General features: G+C 36.9%; 1 protein-coding gene and 1 long non-coding RNA gene across 6 annotated transcripts in view; one reads left to right on the top strand and one right to left on the bottom strand.

Moving 5' to 3' along the window:
• ANKRD28 (ankyrin repeat domain 28) overlaps positions 1-19,754 on the top strand; it is a 197,664-nt gene that overhangs the window by 107,185 nt on the left and 70,725 nt on the right. For all 5 annotated transcript variants that reach the window (XM_032144284.2, XM_032144285.2, XM_032144282.2 and 2 more), the window contains one exon: positions 8,898-8,968. In XM_032144284.2, coding sequence (XP_032000175.1) covers positions 8,898-8,968 — 71 coding nt within the window. The remainder of the gene's footprint in view (positions 1-8,897; positions 8,969-19,754) is intronic.
• Positions 1,904-3,943, bottom strand: LOC131382319 (uncharacterized). The gene is made up of 2 exons (XR_009211707.1): positions 3,554-3,943; positions 1,904-2,499 (listed from the first exon to the last, which is right to left on the bottom strand). It is a non-coding gene; the product is annotated as an uncharacterized LOC131382319 (long non-coding RNA).

Below are 19,754 nucleotides of genomic sequence, written 5' to 3'. Positions count from 1 at the left end.
TCTCTCTACATTGTCTTCTCTCTTTCTTGTAACTTTTCTTTGAAGTCACCTCTTCAGAACTTAAATTCAGTGAAGTTGAGTATATAGAGTAGCGCATGAATGCATCCTCTTATTTTCTGGGATGGTTTTTTCCAACTGTATTTCTCCTAGTTTACTCTACCCTATATATTTTTGTCCTAGTCCTGTGCTGGATGCTTTCAGATTCTTACATATCTTCGAGGAATATGCCTCTTTGTAGAACAGAAAGGAAGGGGCAAAAAGTGAGCATCTGTTAGGTTTGTTTCTTCAAATAACTCTCAAACCAAATTTTAAGTTCAAGAGTACATGTGCAGGTGTGTTATATAGGTAAACCTATGTCATGTGGGTTTGTTGTACAGATTATTTCATCATCCATATATTAAGCCTCCTTCCCGTTATTTTTCCTGAACCTCTCTCTCCTCTTATCGTCCACCCTCTGATAGGCCCCAGTGTGTGTTGTGTCCCTCTGTGTGTCCATATGTTCTCATCATTTAGTTTCCTTTTTTTGTTGATGTACCACAGGTGGTTGGGCTGGCTCAGCAGCTTCTTAGATCAATGGGTTCTTAGGTAGTAATCTGCTGGTGATTGGCTGTTACTCTCCCTCATCTCCAGCTGGGTAAAAAATTAATCAAGATGCCTTCTTGGTCTCTTTTTTAGCACTGCCCCACTTTATTCTTATGCAGTGTGAGGTTAAGAGTTCTGTAGGTGCTTTTCCTGTGAATTACCCAGACGGCTCTAGATCGTCTGAAAGATTTTTAGGGATTTTAGGACACAGCAGAGAGAAAGGAGCAAATGGGACACACATGCAAACATGACTTTTTAGAGGACTCGGTAACCTTCCCAAGATCTGAAGAAGCTTCACTTGACTCAGTGTCCTTCAGTTTGGTACACATTTCACTGTTACTGATAGAAATAATTCATAGTTTGGTTTCTGGTTGTAACTGTTCCCTTATTGTATTGAAGATGGTATCTCTTCTCATTCTCTTTTATATTTTGGTGACTTGTTTTAGAGTAAAACTACTCACTTTCTTTAACTTGCAGTCCAGAATTAAATTCTTCGGAAACCAAGTATTTGTACGTGATACAACTCTAAGATTTGTGGATGAGAGGTATAATTTTTGGTGTGGTACCTGTAATCAAACAAGTGAATACATCCATAGAATCTATAGTAATACTAAAGTCCACTGGAATTAATGTTATAATTATTATGGAATGGGGTGAAATAATAGCAAACAGTGAGCTTATTACATTTTAAATATTGTTAAATTTAGCCATTTCACTAATCTCATTTTATCCTAAATTTGTGAAGGTATTATTATAAGGAAATTAAGGCATTTAGCTTTTAAACTTTCGAAGTTTTTGTACTGCTAGTAAAAGCTAAAGCCAGAATCCAGATCCAGGCAGTTTGACTACAGAATCCGTGTTCTTAATCCTGCCGTAATCAGAATCTTCCTCTTTTCTTCCCACCATAATGCCCACCCTCCTCCCCCGACCACCTATTTAGCTTTTAGTAAAATTTGCATGTGAAGTCACTTTTATTGAAGAACTTTTAAAGACTATTTTCTCGCCACTGAGGTATAGATATTTTGTTTGGGAGTTTATTCACTTAATGCTTGCATTCAAAACTATATGGTTAGCAGTACCTCAGACCTTAAACTGCCTCCAGTAAGTATTAAGTCCTTAAATGACTGCATTGTGGAAGGCATTTGTCAAAAATTCATTCGATAGGCCTTTTATAAAAAAAAAAAAACTCTCCTTAATAGAAAACACCATTCTGATGTTTCTGGCATTAAGAATGAAACCTAAAGTATGTGTCTCTTCTTTTTACTTCAGTGCTGGTACATTAGTTTGCTGGGGCTGCTGTAACAAAATACTACAAACTGGGTGGCTTAAACAATAGAAATTTATTTACTCAAAGTTCTGGAGGCTGTAAGTCTCAGATCAAGGTGCTGTCAGGATTGACTCCTTTGGAAGGCTGTGAGGGAAGGATCTGTTCAAGGTATCTCTCTCTGGCTTGTAAAATCGCTGTCTTCTCCCTTTATTTTCCCTCTGTCCATGTCTTTTTGCAGATTTCTTCTTGTAAGGACACCAGTCATACTGTATTAGGACCCACCCTAATGACTTCATTTTAATTACCTCTGTAAAGATTCTATCTCCAATTAAAGTCATATTCTGAGTTGCCAGGGGTTGGGAGTTGAACAAACCCACAATAGCTGGTATCCACAACACTCTTAAAAGATACAGTGCAGCAGCTATTTTTTTCAGCATTACAGTTGGAAAAGTGGAAATGTCATTGGGTTTTGCTCATTCTACTCTGAGCCTGAAAACCGAATCTGAACCTTTTGCCACTGCACTGTTAGGTAGCCAAAGAAAAGCATTATTTCCAGTTTGGGAAGAGGGATAAAAGTACTTGGCTTCTGGCCCAGCTCACTGGTTATGGACTATCTCCTCTGATTTAGGAGCAAAGAAGAAAACAATTCTCTGCAAATAGAAGTTTTGGAAAATGATTTGTGAGACTATTTATAATTATTACAAACATTTATGAAGTTAGCAATAACTTTAATAGTACCTACTATCAAGTTCTTAGCCTAGATCAGAGGTTGGCTAACGTTTTCTGTAAAGGGCCAGATACTAGTTACAGGCCATACAGACTCTGGCAACTATTCAACTCTGTTGTTGTAGTGAAAGCTACATATTTAATATTTAAATTGTATAGATGTGGCTCTGTTCCAGTAAAACTTTACAAATTAGGTGGCTTGAAGCCTGTGGATGGTAGTTTGAAGACCCCTAACATAGATTATAAAGATACTACCTCATCTTTTTAATGTTAGAGTGAGGTGTCTTAGTCTTTTCAGGCTGCCATAACAGAATATCACAGACTGAGTGACCTACAAATTTTTCTCAGTTCTGGGGCCTGGGAAGATTGTGATACCAGAAGATTTGGTATCTGGTGAGGGCCCACTTCTTATTTATAGCCAGCAGTCTTTTTAGTATAACCTCATATGGTGAAAAGGGTGAGGGAGCACTCTTGAGCCACTTTTATAAGGGCACTAATCCCATTCACTGCCCTCATGACCTAATTACCTCACAGAGGACCTCGCCTCCTAATACCATGACATTGGGGTTGGGATTTTAACATAAATTTTGGGGGAATGCAAACATTCAGACCATTTGACAAGGTTTGGTAAGTATGAAATAATTTATTCTGAATATTCCAAAATAGGATAGAATGTTATAACTGGAAATGGATCATAAGGATGATTTAGCACAATTCTTTATTTTACAGGTATAGTTGCCCCTTGAACAATGTGGAGGTTAGGGGCACTGACTCCCCCAACCCCAACACAATAGGAACTTTGAATATAACCTTTGGCTCCCTAAAAACTACTAATAGCCTAATGTTGACCAAAAGCCTTACTAATAACATAAACAGTTAACACGTATTTTACATGTTATATGTATTATATACTGTATTCTTACAATAAAATAAGCAATAAAATGAAAATACTAAGAAAATCATAAAGAGAAAACATACTGTGTATTGAATGGAAGCAGATCATCATAAACATCTTCATCCTTGTCATCTTCACATTGAATAAGGTGAGGAGGAAGTGGAGGGCTTGCTGTCTTGGGTTGCAGAGATGGAAGAAAATCTACATATAAGTGGACTCATGCAGTTTGAACCAGTGTTGTTTAAGGGTCAGCTGTAATTGAGGTTCAAAAATCAAAGAATTGGAAGAAATTAGTGACCAATTAGATTAGGAGAAAATAAGTCAATCAGTTGTCTTGCAGAGTGAAATCTGGAGTCAAATGGAATACTCCTAATGGAATTGCTGACTGTAGAACTTCGCAGAAAGAGTGCCCTTTGTTGTTTAAATCTGGGGCCCATCCTCACCCCCTCCCAGCCATACATATTCATATCCACCTCCCCCTCACCTCACCCCACACACAGCCTAGGAGTCAGGGATTATGATTTGCAAAATGAAGACCCAGGCCCCAGGAAACAGTTCCAGGTCACATGGCCAACTAGTTATACAGCCATTATGAGATCATGTATCTCTCCTGCTCCAGTGTTCCTTCCACTAACCCATGACTGTGTCTTCACAAGGTTAGACCTCTCTTCAACTGCATTGCTGTCTAGAACCCTAGACTAATGTAAGTAAGTAAATCAGGTTTTTGTTTTTGAATTTATGTTTTATCTCCGAATAGCTAGACATTTAATTCTAGATTCAGGTAACCTTTTCTTTTACAAAACTATTGTTTCAGAGTGCACTTTTATATGGGCGAAATATTACGTGAAAAGATTGGGTGAGAGGAAACTGATTAGCTGGGTTTTTCTATATAATCTATAACTGTGGTATGAAATGGATACAACCTGTTTAGGTGATCCTGCAGTTGATTTTTAGTCGTGTTATTTATTGCATGTAATATCGGAAACTCAGTCACATCTCTACTCTAGAAAGATGAATCTAAATTCAGATATATGTGTGAGTACAGGCTCTGGCCGTTTATCTTAAGGGAAAGTTCAGTTGGTATATGTGGATTTGTGTGGGACAAGGAAAGACTTGTTAAAGAAAATATTGATTATACAGTTGGACATAACCATTTTGAATTTAGTGAGGTGCTTCTGGCATGTAAGTTTTCTGTAAATATTGGTTTATAGTACTCACTGATGGTATCTTTCTTAAATTGCTATGTATATTGTCTTTTGTTCCTTAGCAGTGCTTTTTCACACCACAGGCTATGCCAGTAACCTAACTTCAACAAATGACATGGGACTGCTATTTTATATTCTTTTCTGTCTTAATGAGTAGGAAATAGTAAAGAAATTAATCTTCTCTTGGTTACTTAAGGTCATCCTTATAAACCACAAATACTATCTTCTACCATGTAGAGGGCATGTGATTATGCCACCAGAGGCAGTTAACGACATTTGGTTTTATTTCTCTCTACAAAGACTGTTTTTTGTTTTAAGTGGGTATGATTTCTCCCTGCCTCCCCTGCATCTCCATCCTCATTATTAGCTGTTGTGGCCGATGTTTAATACTCCAACTAGCTATTGAACTAGTTAACTATATTCTGGAAATGTCTTTTCCATTTCTAGAATGAATTTGTCATTTAAAGTATATATGAATATATAGATAACTTTGGAGTGTTCTGTGTAGAACAGAACTCTGTTTACCTTTAGACAGCCCACTGACATGAGCTCTGGGAATCTGAACCATCTGAAGTGTGCTGCTATGTTTATTGCTTTTACGCTATTTTTCAGTTTACAGGAACACAGCCAACTGCTGCTCTTGTAGTGTACATTACTGTGTCATATTTATCTGTTTATATTGTAAATCACATGTTAGTTAACTAATGTGGGTGGGGGACTATTGTTTCATTGGTGCCCTCAGATATAAACCCTGATTTCTCATACAGTTGACCTTTATTTTCCAAGGAATTAAAAACATTTGATTAGGCTCTTAGAAGAAATGCATGATTTTTTTTAAATTTTTTATTATTTTTTTTCTTTTTGAGACGGAGTTTCGCTCTTGTTGCCCAGGCTGGAGTGCAATGCCACGGTCTAGGCTCACTGCAACCTCCACCTCCCAGGTTCAAGTGATTCTCCTGCCTCAGCCTCCCGAGTAGCTTGGAAGCTTGGATTACAGGCACCCACCACCATGCCTAGCTAATTTTTTTTTGTAATTTTAGTAGAGACGGGGTTTCACCATGTTGGCCAGACTGGTCTTGAACTCCTGACCTCAGGTGTTTTGCCCGCCTCAGCCTCCCAAAGTACTGGGATTACAGGCGTGAGCCACCACACCCGGCCAATATATACATATTTAAAGGTACAATATAAAGTTGCGTTACTACCCTAGTACCTGCCATATGCCCAGTTTTCAATGTGCCTCCCACCACCAACACAAACGTATAAGCACCCCCTCTTATTAATATCTTAGCATTCCTCTAGGGTTTCTTTATGCATATTAAGCAAATACAGTAGTTCCCCCTTTTGAAGAGGTATGTTCCAAGACCCCCACATAGATGCCTGAAACCTCAGATAGTACTGAACCCTGTATACTATGCACAAGTTTCTTTTTCCCTCTTCAGAATTTCAGGTAGAAGATTTGTTCTTACTGTAGATCTTAGCAACCTCAGCATGATTTCTTTTTTATTGGGAACTTACACCTTTTCACTTAAAGGAAGCATTTTACTGCTTGTTTTGGCATACTCAAATTTCCAGCATCACTACTCTTGCACCTTGGGGCCATTATTAAGTAATGTAAGGGTTACTTGAACACAAGCATTGTGATACCATGATAGTCAATCTGATCATCAAGAGGGTCCCATAAGGAAAGGGTGAATGGCATATGCAAGATACGATGGACAAAGGGATGATTCACATCCTGGGTGGATGGAGCAGGATGGTGCCATATTTCATCATGTTACTCAGAACAGTGAGCAATTTAAAATTTATGAATTATTTATTTCTGGAATTTTCCGTTTAATATTTTCAGACCATGGTTGACTGGGTAACAAGCTGTGAAAAGTGAAACAAGGGGGGACCATTGTGTGATAAGATAAAAATAATTATCTCTTCCTTTTTCTACATAAAAGTAAAGCATAGTAGTCATACAATTACTGCTTTTTTACTTTTTGTTTTCAGATCTTTATTAGCACAGAGTCTCCTCAGTTTTTTGTGCCAGCCACCTTCTGTTTTTTGAGATGGAGTCTCACTATCTTGCCCAGGCTGGAGTGTGTGGTGCAATCTCGGCTCACTGCAACCTCTTCCTCCCGGGTTCAAGCGATTCCTGCCTCAGCTTCCCAAGTAATTAGGCTTACAGGTGCACGTGGGCCACCACGTCTGGCTAATTTTTGTATTTTTAATAGAGACAGGGTTTCACCATGTTGGCCAGGCTGGTCTTGAACTCCTGTCTTCAAGCAATCTGCCCACTTCAGCCTCCCAAAAGTGCTAGGAGGATACAGTCATGAGCCCCCGTGCCCTTCTATTCTCCTGCTAATTAATACTTTGAATCAGACTTCTCAGCATCCCTCATGAGATCTCATTTCTTCTTTGCCTTTGTTGATTCAGGATACTGTCTGTACTAGGTGTCTGTGTTGATACCCTTTGGGCCTTACTGCCAGAGCTTTCCATTCTACTGTGTATAGATATGCATGTGCACATAAATATAAACCTGTAGAAAGAGGCACAGGGCTTAAAGAGAACCGTTGAAGTCCTAAGCAGATAAGTGGGAAAACGAAAGACGCTAGCTTCTGTGTCACTCCTTCACTATCTCTAGGGTTCCAGCTTCCAGCTGGCAAACATTTCAAATGTGTACTTTCTACATTCCGTCTTCTACCCAAAACAAACGTTGGCATTACTGTGATTAGGCAGTTTGTGTTTTAACCATCTAGGGTTCCACAGTGCCTGACAGATAGTTGCCCAAATGTTTATTACATGGGTATGTCATGCTCTCTGGCTGGTTCTTTATTTGCTGTCTTCCTTTCCTTCTTCCATAGCCTAACTCTGAGCATTGTTCAAAGCTCTGTAATTAGCTATTGATTCTTTATGTCCTCACTGTCACTGCCCACAGAGAACTCAGCGACTCTCAGCATCTCAACTACTACATTTGTGGATGTTTCTTACACCTCCATTTCATTTTATTTTCTCTCATTTTTCAAGGCTTTAAAGTCTACCTCTAACATATTTGCTATTATGTACTAGGCACATTTATTATATGTTAATCTTTGTAACAGAGTACTATTAAGTCTGTTTTATAGATGAAGAAACTTGGGTTCAGAGGGATCACACAACTACTTAGGGACCCAGAGCTACTAATTGAAGGCATTACTTGAAGTCACTGCACTTGATTATTCCCTGACTCCTCACACTCAAAACCTAGAAATAATGTAAGCGTTAGGAAGTATGAAGCTTTGTTTCTGTTATAGTTGACCCTGACGTTAGGCTATTTTGTATACCTGTATTTCATCATTTAGAAAATGAGTGATTTAGGATTTGGGATATAAATCTAGGATTGCTTATAGGATAGGATCTATCAGCCAGTTCTGTACTTCCAAGAACCAGGGCTGTTTCTTCTCTACTTAGATATATTAATAGAATTATCCTACTATGCATCTGCTGCTTTTATTTGACTTGGATTTAATATGGAAGATAAATTATTCCCTCCTCAAGTAATGTAAATTTTTTTTGTCTTAATGTGTTTGCATTCTATTAAGGTTAATTTTTGTCCATTGACAATGATTTTTAAACAACTGTACAAAATCGATTTGTTTAAAAGAATTTCTTTCTTAAGCTTTAGGTATAACCTAGAAAGACATGAGTTGGTTCATTTCTTTCTCAATTATTTTTCTAAGTCTATAACCATTGTTTCTATCTTATGCAATAACTTTATAGTACTAATGTGTTTTTAATCATGGCTGGAGAACTATTTTGATGTTATCATGTTACCTTATGGCGTGATATATTCATTAGTAAAGAAATGTAATGAAGACTTTAAAATAGTCTACATTTTATCTCTAAGTATATTCTTATATTCATTTATTTGTTTTTTTTAACACACATTCTAAAATGGGGTCTGATTTTTACCTTGGATATGCTCTGTATAAAGGTGGCTTTTCTCACCTATATATAAAATGATGTTTATTTTGTTTTAAATAAAAAAGCTAAGACTTTATTGGACAATTATATCAATTTAAAAGGCTAATTTTGTTTTATATTCTAAGGGTAATTTTATCAGCAGAAAGTGTAAAAAATAAGTTTTTTTTCAATTGTCATTTATCCAATTTGGATTATATGTAACTACTATTTCAGGAGATTTATTAAAAATATGTTATGTACAATATTTCAATTTATTTTTTTCTTCTTGTTGCAGGAGCTAGAGTTAATGCCAAAGACAGCAAATGGTTGACACCTTTACACAGAGCAGTTGCATCTTGTAGTGAGGTATGAAATTTCTCTTAGTAAATATATTGTATGTGAAAACATTAAATAGGCGTACCCGTGAATCCATATTCAAATGTTTTCAAAAGAAGGAAAAGCTACTGAGATACCTCGACTGGTCATTTTACTTTAGAATTTGTACAAACCAAATTAATTGTTTCATTTCTTCTTTTGTTTATAAGGCCTCTTGCAGTCTGAAGTAGCAGAGAATAGAAAACCCTACCTCTGTCCCTTCTAGAAGAGAAATCATTTTTCTCTCCTACATATTCTTCCTCAGGGCTTTTCTCTACCTGTTTACAATAGTCTCTTACAGAGGTTTCACTGATTGTGATCAAGAAATAATCTCATCAATGTATAATAATTAATTGAAATGTTACTTAGCTAAATACTGAAATTAGCTTCAAAACCATTACTTGACTGCACATTTTACTGGTTATAAATATACAACTTTAAAATGTTTGAGAGGGATTACAAGGAAGAATAGTTCCTTCTTGTTTACAGCCTTGTATATTGTTTGCTTGTCGAGATAACTGACATTTTTAGATAATGTTCATTATTTGCAAAGTATTTTTATATTTTTCATATCTTTCAGTCCTGAGGACATCTTTGTAGGATAGATATCTTGAGGAAACTATATAGTTAATGATTCATGAAAAACTACTCAGCTGTTAAATGATAGAGATGAGACAAAAACCTGAATCTTCTTCTTTTTTTTTTCCTGTTATTTTACTTTATAATGTGTATTTGGTGCTTTTCTAAAATGCTTTGTGTCCAAAGCACCCCTTTTACCTACTTTACAGTAGTTGTAACTTGTTGCAAAGCTTAAAAAATAATTTAAAATACAAAAGTATGTGATAGTATAAGTTTATATTCATCTAGTATTTCTTTAGTAATCCAAATTGTGAGGTTAAGAAAGGAACTCCTAAGTGTAGCTACTGCTTTTTTTGTCCATCATGGGACTGTGTAGTTTGGGAGAAGGAAAGGGAACTCTAACTAGTGCCTCATGAGAAACTACGGAGCTTCTGTCTCTTTGTCTTTCTTTGTATTCCTCATTGAGGAATGAGATGAACTATATCTTGAACCCAGAGCAATAGCTGGGCAAGTGAAGAGTCATAAAGGTGAAATGTGACTGGGAAGGATTACAAACCCTGTAATTAACAGAGGCAATCTATTAGCTGTAGCCTCCTAGTTAGGAGAAGAAGGATAAGGACAGTGGGTGCAGTTGAACACACAACCTAACTCTGAACTGGGTCCTTGATGTGCTATAGCTTATGAATTTATGGAACTTAGGTTTGGAGACCCTGGCTTCAGTTATTATATGCAACTTTTCAGCTGTGCAATGTTGGACAAGTCTAGGAATTATAAAAACTAAGACATACTATCCAAAATACTTTGAATTCTGAAATTCCATTGTAATGTTATTAATTTTGTGGTTAGCCTTCCATAAAGATCTTTCTTTAAATAAAAGCAGTTAAGATAAACATTACTGTTACTGGAAGATACTCATGTTAGCCATACCTACGCATTTTGTTTTAAGACTCTTGGGATTATGACTATTAAAATAATGGATTTTTACCAGATTAAATCATAAGAAGGTACAATTTATATATTGGCAGAAGTTGTAAAACAGACCAAAAATTACTAAAGAAAAATTAACATTAGAGGAAGATGGCAAATTCTGCCAGAGACTTAATTCCTAATTTTTAAAAACTATGTGCTCAGCCTGAATTTAAGGGCAAGTTGTAGGTTAGAAAGCAAATAATCCTAGTAAGTTTCTTAATTCTACTCTTCAATCTAAAAATTACAAGGCAGATCACTAAACAGAAACAAAACCAAGAACCCTCAGAGTCCACTTCACTACCCTGCTACCTCCACTGGAGCAGGTGCTAGTATCCACAGCTGTAGGACCTGAAGACAGATCACATCATAGGACTCTTTACAGACATTCTTCAGTACCAGCCCGGAGCCTAGTAGCTCCACTGGGTGACTAGGCCCAGAAGAGCAAAAACAATCACTACAGTTTGGCTCTCAGGAATACCCATTCCTAGGGGAAATGGGAGAACACCACATCAAGGGAACACCCAGTGGGACAAAATAATTTAAACGGTAGTCCTTGAATCCCAGATCTTCCCTGTGACATAGCCTACCCAAGTGAGAAAGAACCAGAAAAACAATTCTGGTAATATGACAAAACAAGGTTATTTAACACCCCCAAAATACCAGCTCACCAGCAATGGATGCAAACCAAGACGAAGTCTGTGAATTGCCAGAAAAAGAGTCAGAAGATTGATTATTAAGCTAATTAAGGAGGCACTAGAGAAAAGTGAAGTCCAACTTAAATTAAAAACATAATATAGAATATGAAGGAAAATTATTTAGTGAAATAGGTAAAAACAATCCTAGAAATCAAGGTCACACTTAGAGAAATGAAAAATGCACTGCAAAGTCTCAGCAATAGAATCGAACAAACAGAAGAACTTTAGCGCTTGAAGACAAGGCTTTTAAATTAACCCAATCCATCAAAGACAAAGAAGAAAAAATTTTTTTTGAATGAACAAAGCCTCCAAGAAGTTTGAGACTGTGTTAAATTTCCAAACCTGATAATAATTGGTGTTCCTGAGGAAGAAGAGAACTCTAAAAGTTGGGAAACTATATTTGAGGGAATAATTGAGGAAAACTTCCCCAGCCTTACAAGAGATCTGGACATCCAAATACAAGAAGCTCAAAGAACACCTGGCAAATTCATCACAAAAAAGATTATCACCTAGGCACATAGTCGTCAAGTTATCTAAAGTCAAGATGAAGGAAAGAATCTTCAGAGCTGTGAGGCAAAAGCATCAGGTAGCCTATAAAGGAACACCTATCAGATTAACAGCAGATTTCTCAGTGAAGCCCTACAAAGCTAGTAGGGATTGGGGTTCTATTTTTAGCCTCCTTAAACAAAACAATTATTAGCCAAAAATTTTGTATCCAGTGAAACTAAGCTTCATAAATGAAGGAGGGTATACAGTCTTTTCCAGACATAAAAATTCTGAGAGAATTCACCACTACCAAGCCAGCACTACAAGAACTGCTAAAAGGAGCTCTAAATCTTGAAAGAAATTCTTGAAATACTCTAAAATAGAACCTCTTTAAACCATAAATCTTACAAGACCTGTGTAACAATAATACAATTTTTAAAAAAAGGTATTCAGGCAACAAATAGCATGAGGAATAGAATACTACCTCACATCTCAATACTAACATTGAATATAAATGGCCTAAATGCTCTACTTAAAGGATACAGAATGGAAGAATGGGTAAGAATTCACCAACCAAGTTTCTGCTGTCTTCAGTAGACTCACCTAACAGTAAGGACTCACAGAAACTTAAGTAAAGGGGTAGAAAAAGATATTCCATGCAAAAGGACACCAAATGTGAGCAGGGATCACTATTTTTATATCAGACAAAACAAACCTTAAAGCAACAGCAGTTAGGAAAAAAACAAAGAGGGACATTATATAATGATAAAAGGACTAGTCCAACAGGAAAATGTCACAATTCTAAATATGTATGCTCCTAACACTGGAGCTCCCAAATTTATAAAACAGTGACTACTAGACCTAAGAAATGAGATAGCAGCACAATAATAGTGGGGGACTTTAATACTCCATTGACAGCACTAGACAGATCATCAAAACAGAAAGTCAACAAACAATGGACCTAAACTATACCCTACAACAAATGGACTTGACAGATATTTACAGAACAGTCTACCAAACAACTGCAGAATATACATTCTATTCATCAGCACATGAAATGTTCTCCAAGATAGACCATATGATAGGCCACACAACAAGTTTCAGTAAATTTAAGAAAACCTAAATTATATCAAGTACTCTCTCAGACCACAGTGGAATAAAATTGGAAATGAACTCCAAAAGGAAGCCACAAAACCATGCAAATATGGAAATTAAATAACCTGCTCCTGAGTGATCGTTGGGTCAACAAGGAAATCAAGATGGAAACTGAAAAATTATTTGAACTGAATGATAATAGTGGCACAACCTATCAAAACCTCTGGGATACAGCAAAAGTAGTGCTAAGGGGAAAGTTCATAGCATTAAATGCATACATCAAAAAGTCTGAAAGAGCACAAATAGACAATCTAAGGCCATACCTCACAGAACTGGAGAAACAAGAACCATCCAAACCCAAACCCAGCAGAAGAAAAGAAATTATGAAGATCAGAGCAGAACTAAATGAAATTGAAACCAAAAAAAAAAAAAAGGAAAGATCAATGAAACAAAAAGCTGCTTCTTTGAAAAGGTAAATAACACTGATAGACCATTAGCAAGATTAACCGAGAAGAGACAAGATCCAAATAAGCTCAATTAGAAATGAAATGGGAGATATTACAAATGATACTAGAGAAATACAAAAGATTATCCAAGGCTAATATGAACATCTTTATGCACGTAAACTAGAAAACCTAGAGAAGATGGATAAACTCCTGGAAATATCCAACCCTCCTAGATTAAACTAGGAAGATATAGAATCTCTGAACAGACTAATAACAAACAGCAAGATTGAAATGATAATTTTAAAAATTGCCAACAAATAAAAAGTCCAGGAATGGATAGATTCACAGCTGAATTCTATCAAACATTCAAGGAAGAATTGGTACCAGTCCTATTGATACTTTTCCAAAAGAGGCAATCCTTCCTAAATCATTCTATGAAGCCAGTGTCACCCTAATACCAAAACCAGGGAAGAACGTAACAAAGAAAACTACAGACCAATATCCCTGATGAGCATAGATGCATAAGTCCTCAACAAAATACCAGCAAATCAAATCCAACAGCATATAAAAAAAGATAACCCACCATGATGAGGTGGGTTTCATACCAGGGGTGCATGGATGGTGTTATTAACATACCTAAGTCAGTAAATGTGATACACCACATAAACAGAATTAAAAACAAATATCACATTATCACCTCAATAGATGCAGTAAAAGCATTTAACAAAATCCGGCATCCTTTTATGATTAAAACTCTCAGCAACATCAGCATAGAAGGGACATATCTTAAGGTAATAGAAGCTATCTATGACAAACCCGCATCCAACATTTTACTGAATGGGGAAAAGTTGAAAGCATTCCCCCTGAGAACTAGAACAAGACAGGCATGCCTACTTTCACCGCTTTTATTCAAAATAGTACTGGAAGTCCTAGCCAGAGACATCAGACAAGAGAAAGAAATAAAGGGCATCCAGATCAGTAAAGAGGAAGTCAAACTGTCACTGTTTGCTGATGATATGATCGCATACCTAGAAAACCCTAAAGACTCATTCCAAAATTCTCTAGAACTGGTAAATGAATTTAGCAAAGTTTCAGGATACAAAATTAATGTACACAAATCAGTAGTTTTGCTATACGCTAACAGCGACCAAGTTGAACATCAAATCAAGAACTCATTCCCTTTCACAATGGCTGCAGAAACAGTAAAATAGCTAAGAATACACCTAACCAAGGAGGTGAAGGACCTCTACAAGGAAAACTACAAAACAGGGCTGAAAAAAGTCGGACAACACAAATAGAAACACATCCCATGCTCATGGATGGGTAGAATCAATGGTGCAAAATAACCATATTGCCAAAAGCAATCTACAAATTCAATGCAATTCTCATCAAAATACCACCATCATTCTTCACAGAATTAGAAAAAAAAAAATCCTGAAATTCGTATGGAACCAAACAGGAGCCTGCATAGCCAAAGCAAGACTAAGCAAAAAGACCAAATCTGGAGGCATCACATTACCTGACTTCAAACTATTCTATAAGGCCATAGTCACCAAAACAGCGTGGTACTCGTACAAAAATAGGCATGTAGAGCAATGGAACAGAAATAGAACCCAGAAATAAGGCCAAATACTTACAGCCAACTGATCTTTGACAAAGCAAACAAAAACAGTGGGGAAAGGACACGCTGTTCAACAAATGATGCTGGGATAATTGGCAAGCCACATGTAGAAGAATGAAACTGTATCGTCATCTCTTACCTTATACAAAAATCAACTCAAGGCAGATCAAGGACTTAGATCTGAGACCTGAAACCATAGAGATTCTAGAAGATAACACCAGAAAAAACCCTTCTAGACATTGGTTTAGGCAAAGACTTCATGACCAAGAATCCAAAAGCAAATGCAACAAAAACAAAGATAAATAGGTGGGACTTAATTAAACTGAAAAGCTTCTGCACAGCAAAAGAAAACAATCAGCAGCATTAACAACTCACAGAGTAGGAGAAAATCTTTGCAGTCTATACACCTAACAAGGAGTAATATCCAGAATCTACAAGGAACTCAAACAAATCAGCAAGAAAAAAAAATCCCATCAAAAAGTGGGCTAAGGACATGATAGACAGTTGTCAAAATACGATGTACAGAGGGCCAACAAACATGGAAAAATAACATCACTAATTATCAGGGAAATGTAAATCAAAACCACAAAGTGATACCACCTTACTCCTGCAAGAATGGCCATAGTCAAAAAAATGAAAAAATAATAGATGTTGGTGTGGATGCAGTGAAAAGGGAACACTTTACACTGTCAGTGGGAATGTAAACTAGTACAACCACTATGGAAAACAGTGTGGAAATTCCTTAAATAACTAAATTTACCATTTGATCCAGCAATCCCACCACTTAGGTAGCAATCCCACCACTTAGGTATCAATCCAGAGAAAAAGAGGTCATTATGAGAAAAAGATACTGGTACACACATGTTTATAGCAGCACAATTTGCAATTGTAAAAATATGGAACCAGCCCAAATACGCATCAGTCAATGACTGGATAAAGAAAATACGGTATTGGCCAGGCGCGGTGGCTCACGCCTGGAATCCCAGCAGTTTGGGAGGCTGAGGTGGGCGGATCACCTGAAATCAGGAGTTTGAGACCAGCCTGGCCAACATGGTGAAACCCCATCTCTATGAAAAGTACAAAAAAAAAAAAAATTAGCCAGGTTTGGTGATGCTTGCCTGTAGTTCCAGCTACTCTGGAGGCTGAGGAGGATTGCTTGAACCTGGGAGGTGGACCTGACAGTGAGCCAAGATCTGTGCCATTGCACTCCAGCCTGGGTGACAAAAGTGAAACTCCATCTAAAAAAGAAAAAGATAACTAAAAATTACAAGGCTATGTAGTATTGATACTCTTTTGCAGGATTATGAGAAACAGCTATAAAATGTGGCCATTCCAAAAAGATATAACTTCTGTAAACACTGAGTATCATTTTTCTTTTGAAAAGAAGGTCTCCTAAGTAGTAAAACTGCTAGAAAACCTAGTCAATAGTGTCAAGAGTATCACTTACACCATCGTTACTTATTTTCGTTAAGTCCTGAGAGCACAAGTAGCTATACTTATTACATTTAACAGAAAATATAGCTATGGCCACAGAGAGATGGGTTTTTCACCGTAGGTGGCTTTTGGTTTATATTTTTGAGATGCCATGGGAGAACTAAATCCTGTGCAAGCTGATTGGAGTGACTGTTTTCTAAATTCTCCTAAGGACAGAATAGCTAGCACAGCGGTAGATGCATAGGAGAGAACTTAACTTAGCACATACAGTACTACCTTAGTGCTTAATTACCTCACTGAACCTAGGTTAAGAAAGACTGCTTCAGGTTAAATATCCCAGACTCTCCAACTCTCCTTCAGTGACATAGTTTCCACACCACCTCCTACTAGCTGGCTGTCTCAATCTGTCTCTACTACTATGATTTATGACTGTCATTCTTTAAGAGTAGCATATAGTTCAGCTCTGTGTAAGTACTGCATATTTTTCTCAATAAATGGATATCCGAGTATTAGGAGTTGGGTTTTTGTTTGTTTTTGTTTTTGGTGTGCGTGTGTGTGTGTGTTAAAAAGCCACACTGCACTACTGGAGAGCATACGACTTGTATTTTAACCTGATAAGGAATTACATTTTAGGTCTATCAAGATAACTGAGTTTAAATTCTGTTATCACATGAGATATTGTGTGGTCCCTCCAAGCTTTGTGTTTATTTGCAAATATGTTAAGCCCTTGTTTTTCCTGTGCTTTCCTTCAAATCAGTGGTAAGAATTGCTTAAAAAAAAAAAAAAAGAACCAAAGGGGAAAACTGGTACTGTGGAGCCTCTTCTATACTGACCCCATGGTAATAATAAATACTCTCTGAGTACAGTTGTTTAACCTTCAGTCATTATCCCATATTTCATAATCTCATTTGAATTAATGTCATGGAATGTTTACTTAGCTTTAAAAAAAAATCAAGACACACCAGCAGCATTTCTTACACATTCCCTCTAATAACTGAAAATTTAGAATTTAGATTACTATAATAATGTTTTTTGTTAATAAAATCATCTGTGCCCTTGGTTATCCCCACATTATTTTCTGTGTGCTTATGATGATATACTGATAACGTGATGTAGAATTATCCTAGGGTGTGACATCAGGCTGTTTAATTTGTAGTTCTAGAAATTCACCTCTTCTTTTTTAATGTCTCCAGCCTTTAAGGATTTTCTTCAGTTTTCTCTGAATTTTCAAAGATCACTGCTATTGTGATCTGACATGTTTTTTTTTTGTTTTGTTTTGTTTTTTTTTGAGATGGAGTCTCGCTCTGTCGCCCAGGCTGGAGTGCAATGGCGCAATCTCGGCTCACTGCAAGCTCCGCCTCCTGGGTTTACACCATTCTCCTGCCTCAGCCTCCCGGGTAGCTGGGACTACAGGCGCCCGCCACCCCGCCCGGCTAATTTTTGTATATTTACTAGAGATGGGGTTTCACCATGTTAGCCAGGATGGTCTTGATCTCCTGACCTCATGATCCGCCTGCCTCGGCCTCCCAAAGTGCTGGGATTACAGACGTGAGCCACCATACCAGGCCTGTGATCTGACATGTATTACTCTGAGTAGGAAATAATGGACTCAGGGTTCACACCTTGATCTGTCTTGATACTCTAGTGTCTTAATTGGTATGTTTATTGCCTAATTTAGGTGCCCACTTACCTACGCTTACCTACTGTGAACCGGATTTGTTCTTGCTTTTTAGTGAAACAAAAAAGTAGAATTGATTTTCTTGTTTTTACTAATGGAACATAAGTATTTCCCAAACTTTCCAGAAGCTTTAATGTTTGTATTGTGAATTCCAAAATGGGAGTGAATCAGGCAAGGCTGACATCTCTAGTATTCTGTGTTTGCCCAGTTCATCCAATTACAAATTGTTCATTTTATTTTCAATTATTTATTATATCCACTAACATACCTACTAACATTTCCCAATATAGTGTTAGTTTTAGATCCCCCAAGTTACAATGTACTCTTCGCAGAGGTGAGGATCAGGAATCTTGATAGTGTTTATACCTTGTTTTCCATAATTTTGTGAGTATTCATATATGTATTCTTCTTTCCATACTCCTTTTTAAATTGAAATATAACTTACAATTAAAATGCATGAATTTTTTAGTGTACACTCTTAAGTTTTGCCAAATGTATACACCTGTGTAACCTTTATCCCAGTCAAGATATAGAAGATTTCTATTACCCCAGCAAGTTCCCTCATGTCCCTTTTCAGTCAGTCTTCCCTGTCCCCAGAGGCAACCACTGTTCTGATTTCTCTCAGCATAATTTCCCTTTTCTAGAACTTTATAAAAATGGAATCATACAATATGTATTCGTGTGTCATGACTTCTCTTGTTCAGCATTTTTGAGATTTATCCATGTTTCATGCATTATTGGTTCATTTTCATTGCTGAGTAATAGTACAGATACACTGTTTGTTTATCCATTTTTCTGTTAATGGACATTTGCATTTCTGGTTTTTGGTGGTTAGGAATAAAACTGCTATGAGCATTCTTGGATGGATTTTTTAAAACTTTCTTTTGGATAAATCACTGTTGTGGAATTGTGGAGTGATAGGCCTCCATATATCTTTGATTAGCTGGCTGACTTCCCTACCAATTTGATAGATAACTGGGCATTTCTTCAGTCTTTTGCCATCCCTATTAAGTACTGGTGCTATTTCCCGTGTTTCAAACGGTTCTGACTACTTTTGATTTCAGAGGCCTAAAATGGTATGGGTGATTCATGGCTAATAGTATTTTGTTCAGTCTTCCTTGATGCTCTGTATATTTATAGCTATTTTCACTTTCTAACACTTTTCATGTACATTAGTTTATTGTGCTTTATAGCATACTTGAAAAGAGTGGTAGGCAGATGTTATTTCCCCCACCCCCATCTCCTTTACAGGTAAGAACATTTAGGGTTAGTTTAGGACTTGAATAGTATGCCTTGTAAATAATAGAATTGACATCAGAACCTAGATTCTGTTTTGGTCGTTTTCATTTTCATATCTAGTTTGGCATTCATTTACTGCTGCTGGAAGTCAGGGACCCCAAACGGAGGGACTGGCTGAAGCCATGGCAGAAGAACATAAACTGTGAAGATTTCATGGACATTTATTAGTTCCCCAAATTAATACTTTTATGATTTCTTACGCCTGTCTTTACTGCAATGTCTGAACATAAATTGTGAAGATTTCATGGACACATCACTTCCCCAATCAATATTCTTGTGATTTCCTATGCCTGTCTTTACTTTAATCTCTTAATCCCATCATCTTCGTAAATTAAAGATATACGTCGCCTCAGGACCCTTGTGATGATTGCATTAACTGCACAAATTGTTTAAACAATATCAAATCTGGGCACCTCGAAAAAAGAACAGGATAACAGTGATGTTCAGGGAACAAGAGAGATAACCATTAGGTCAG

This window comes from Hylobates moloch, unplaced genomic scaffold (genome assembly GCF_009828535.3).
Source record: "Hylobates moloch isolate HMO894 unplaced genomic scaffold, HMol_V3 SCAFFOLD_22, whole genome shotgun sequence".
NCBI classification, from domain to species: domain Eukaryota; kingdom Metazoa; phylum Chordata; class Mammalia; order Primates; family Hylobatidae; genus Hylobates; species Hylobates moloch.
This window is presented reverse-complemented; position numbering and strand designations above follow the sequence as displayed.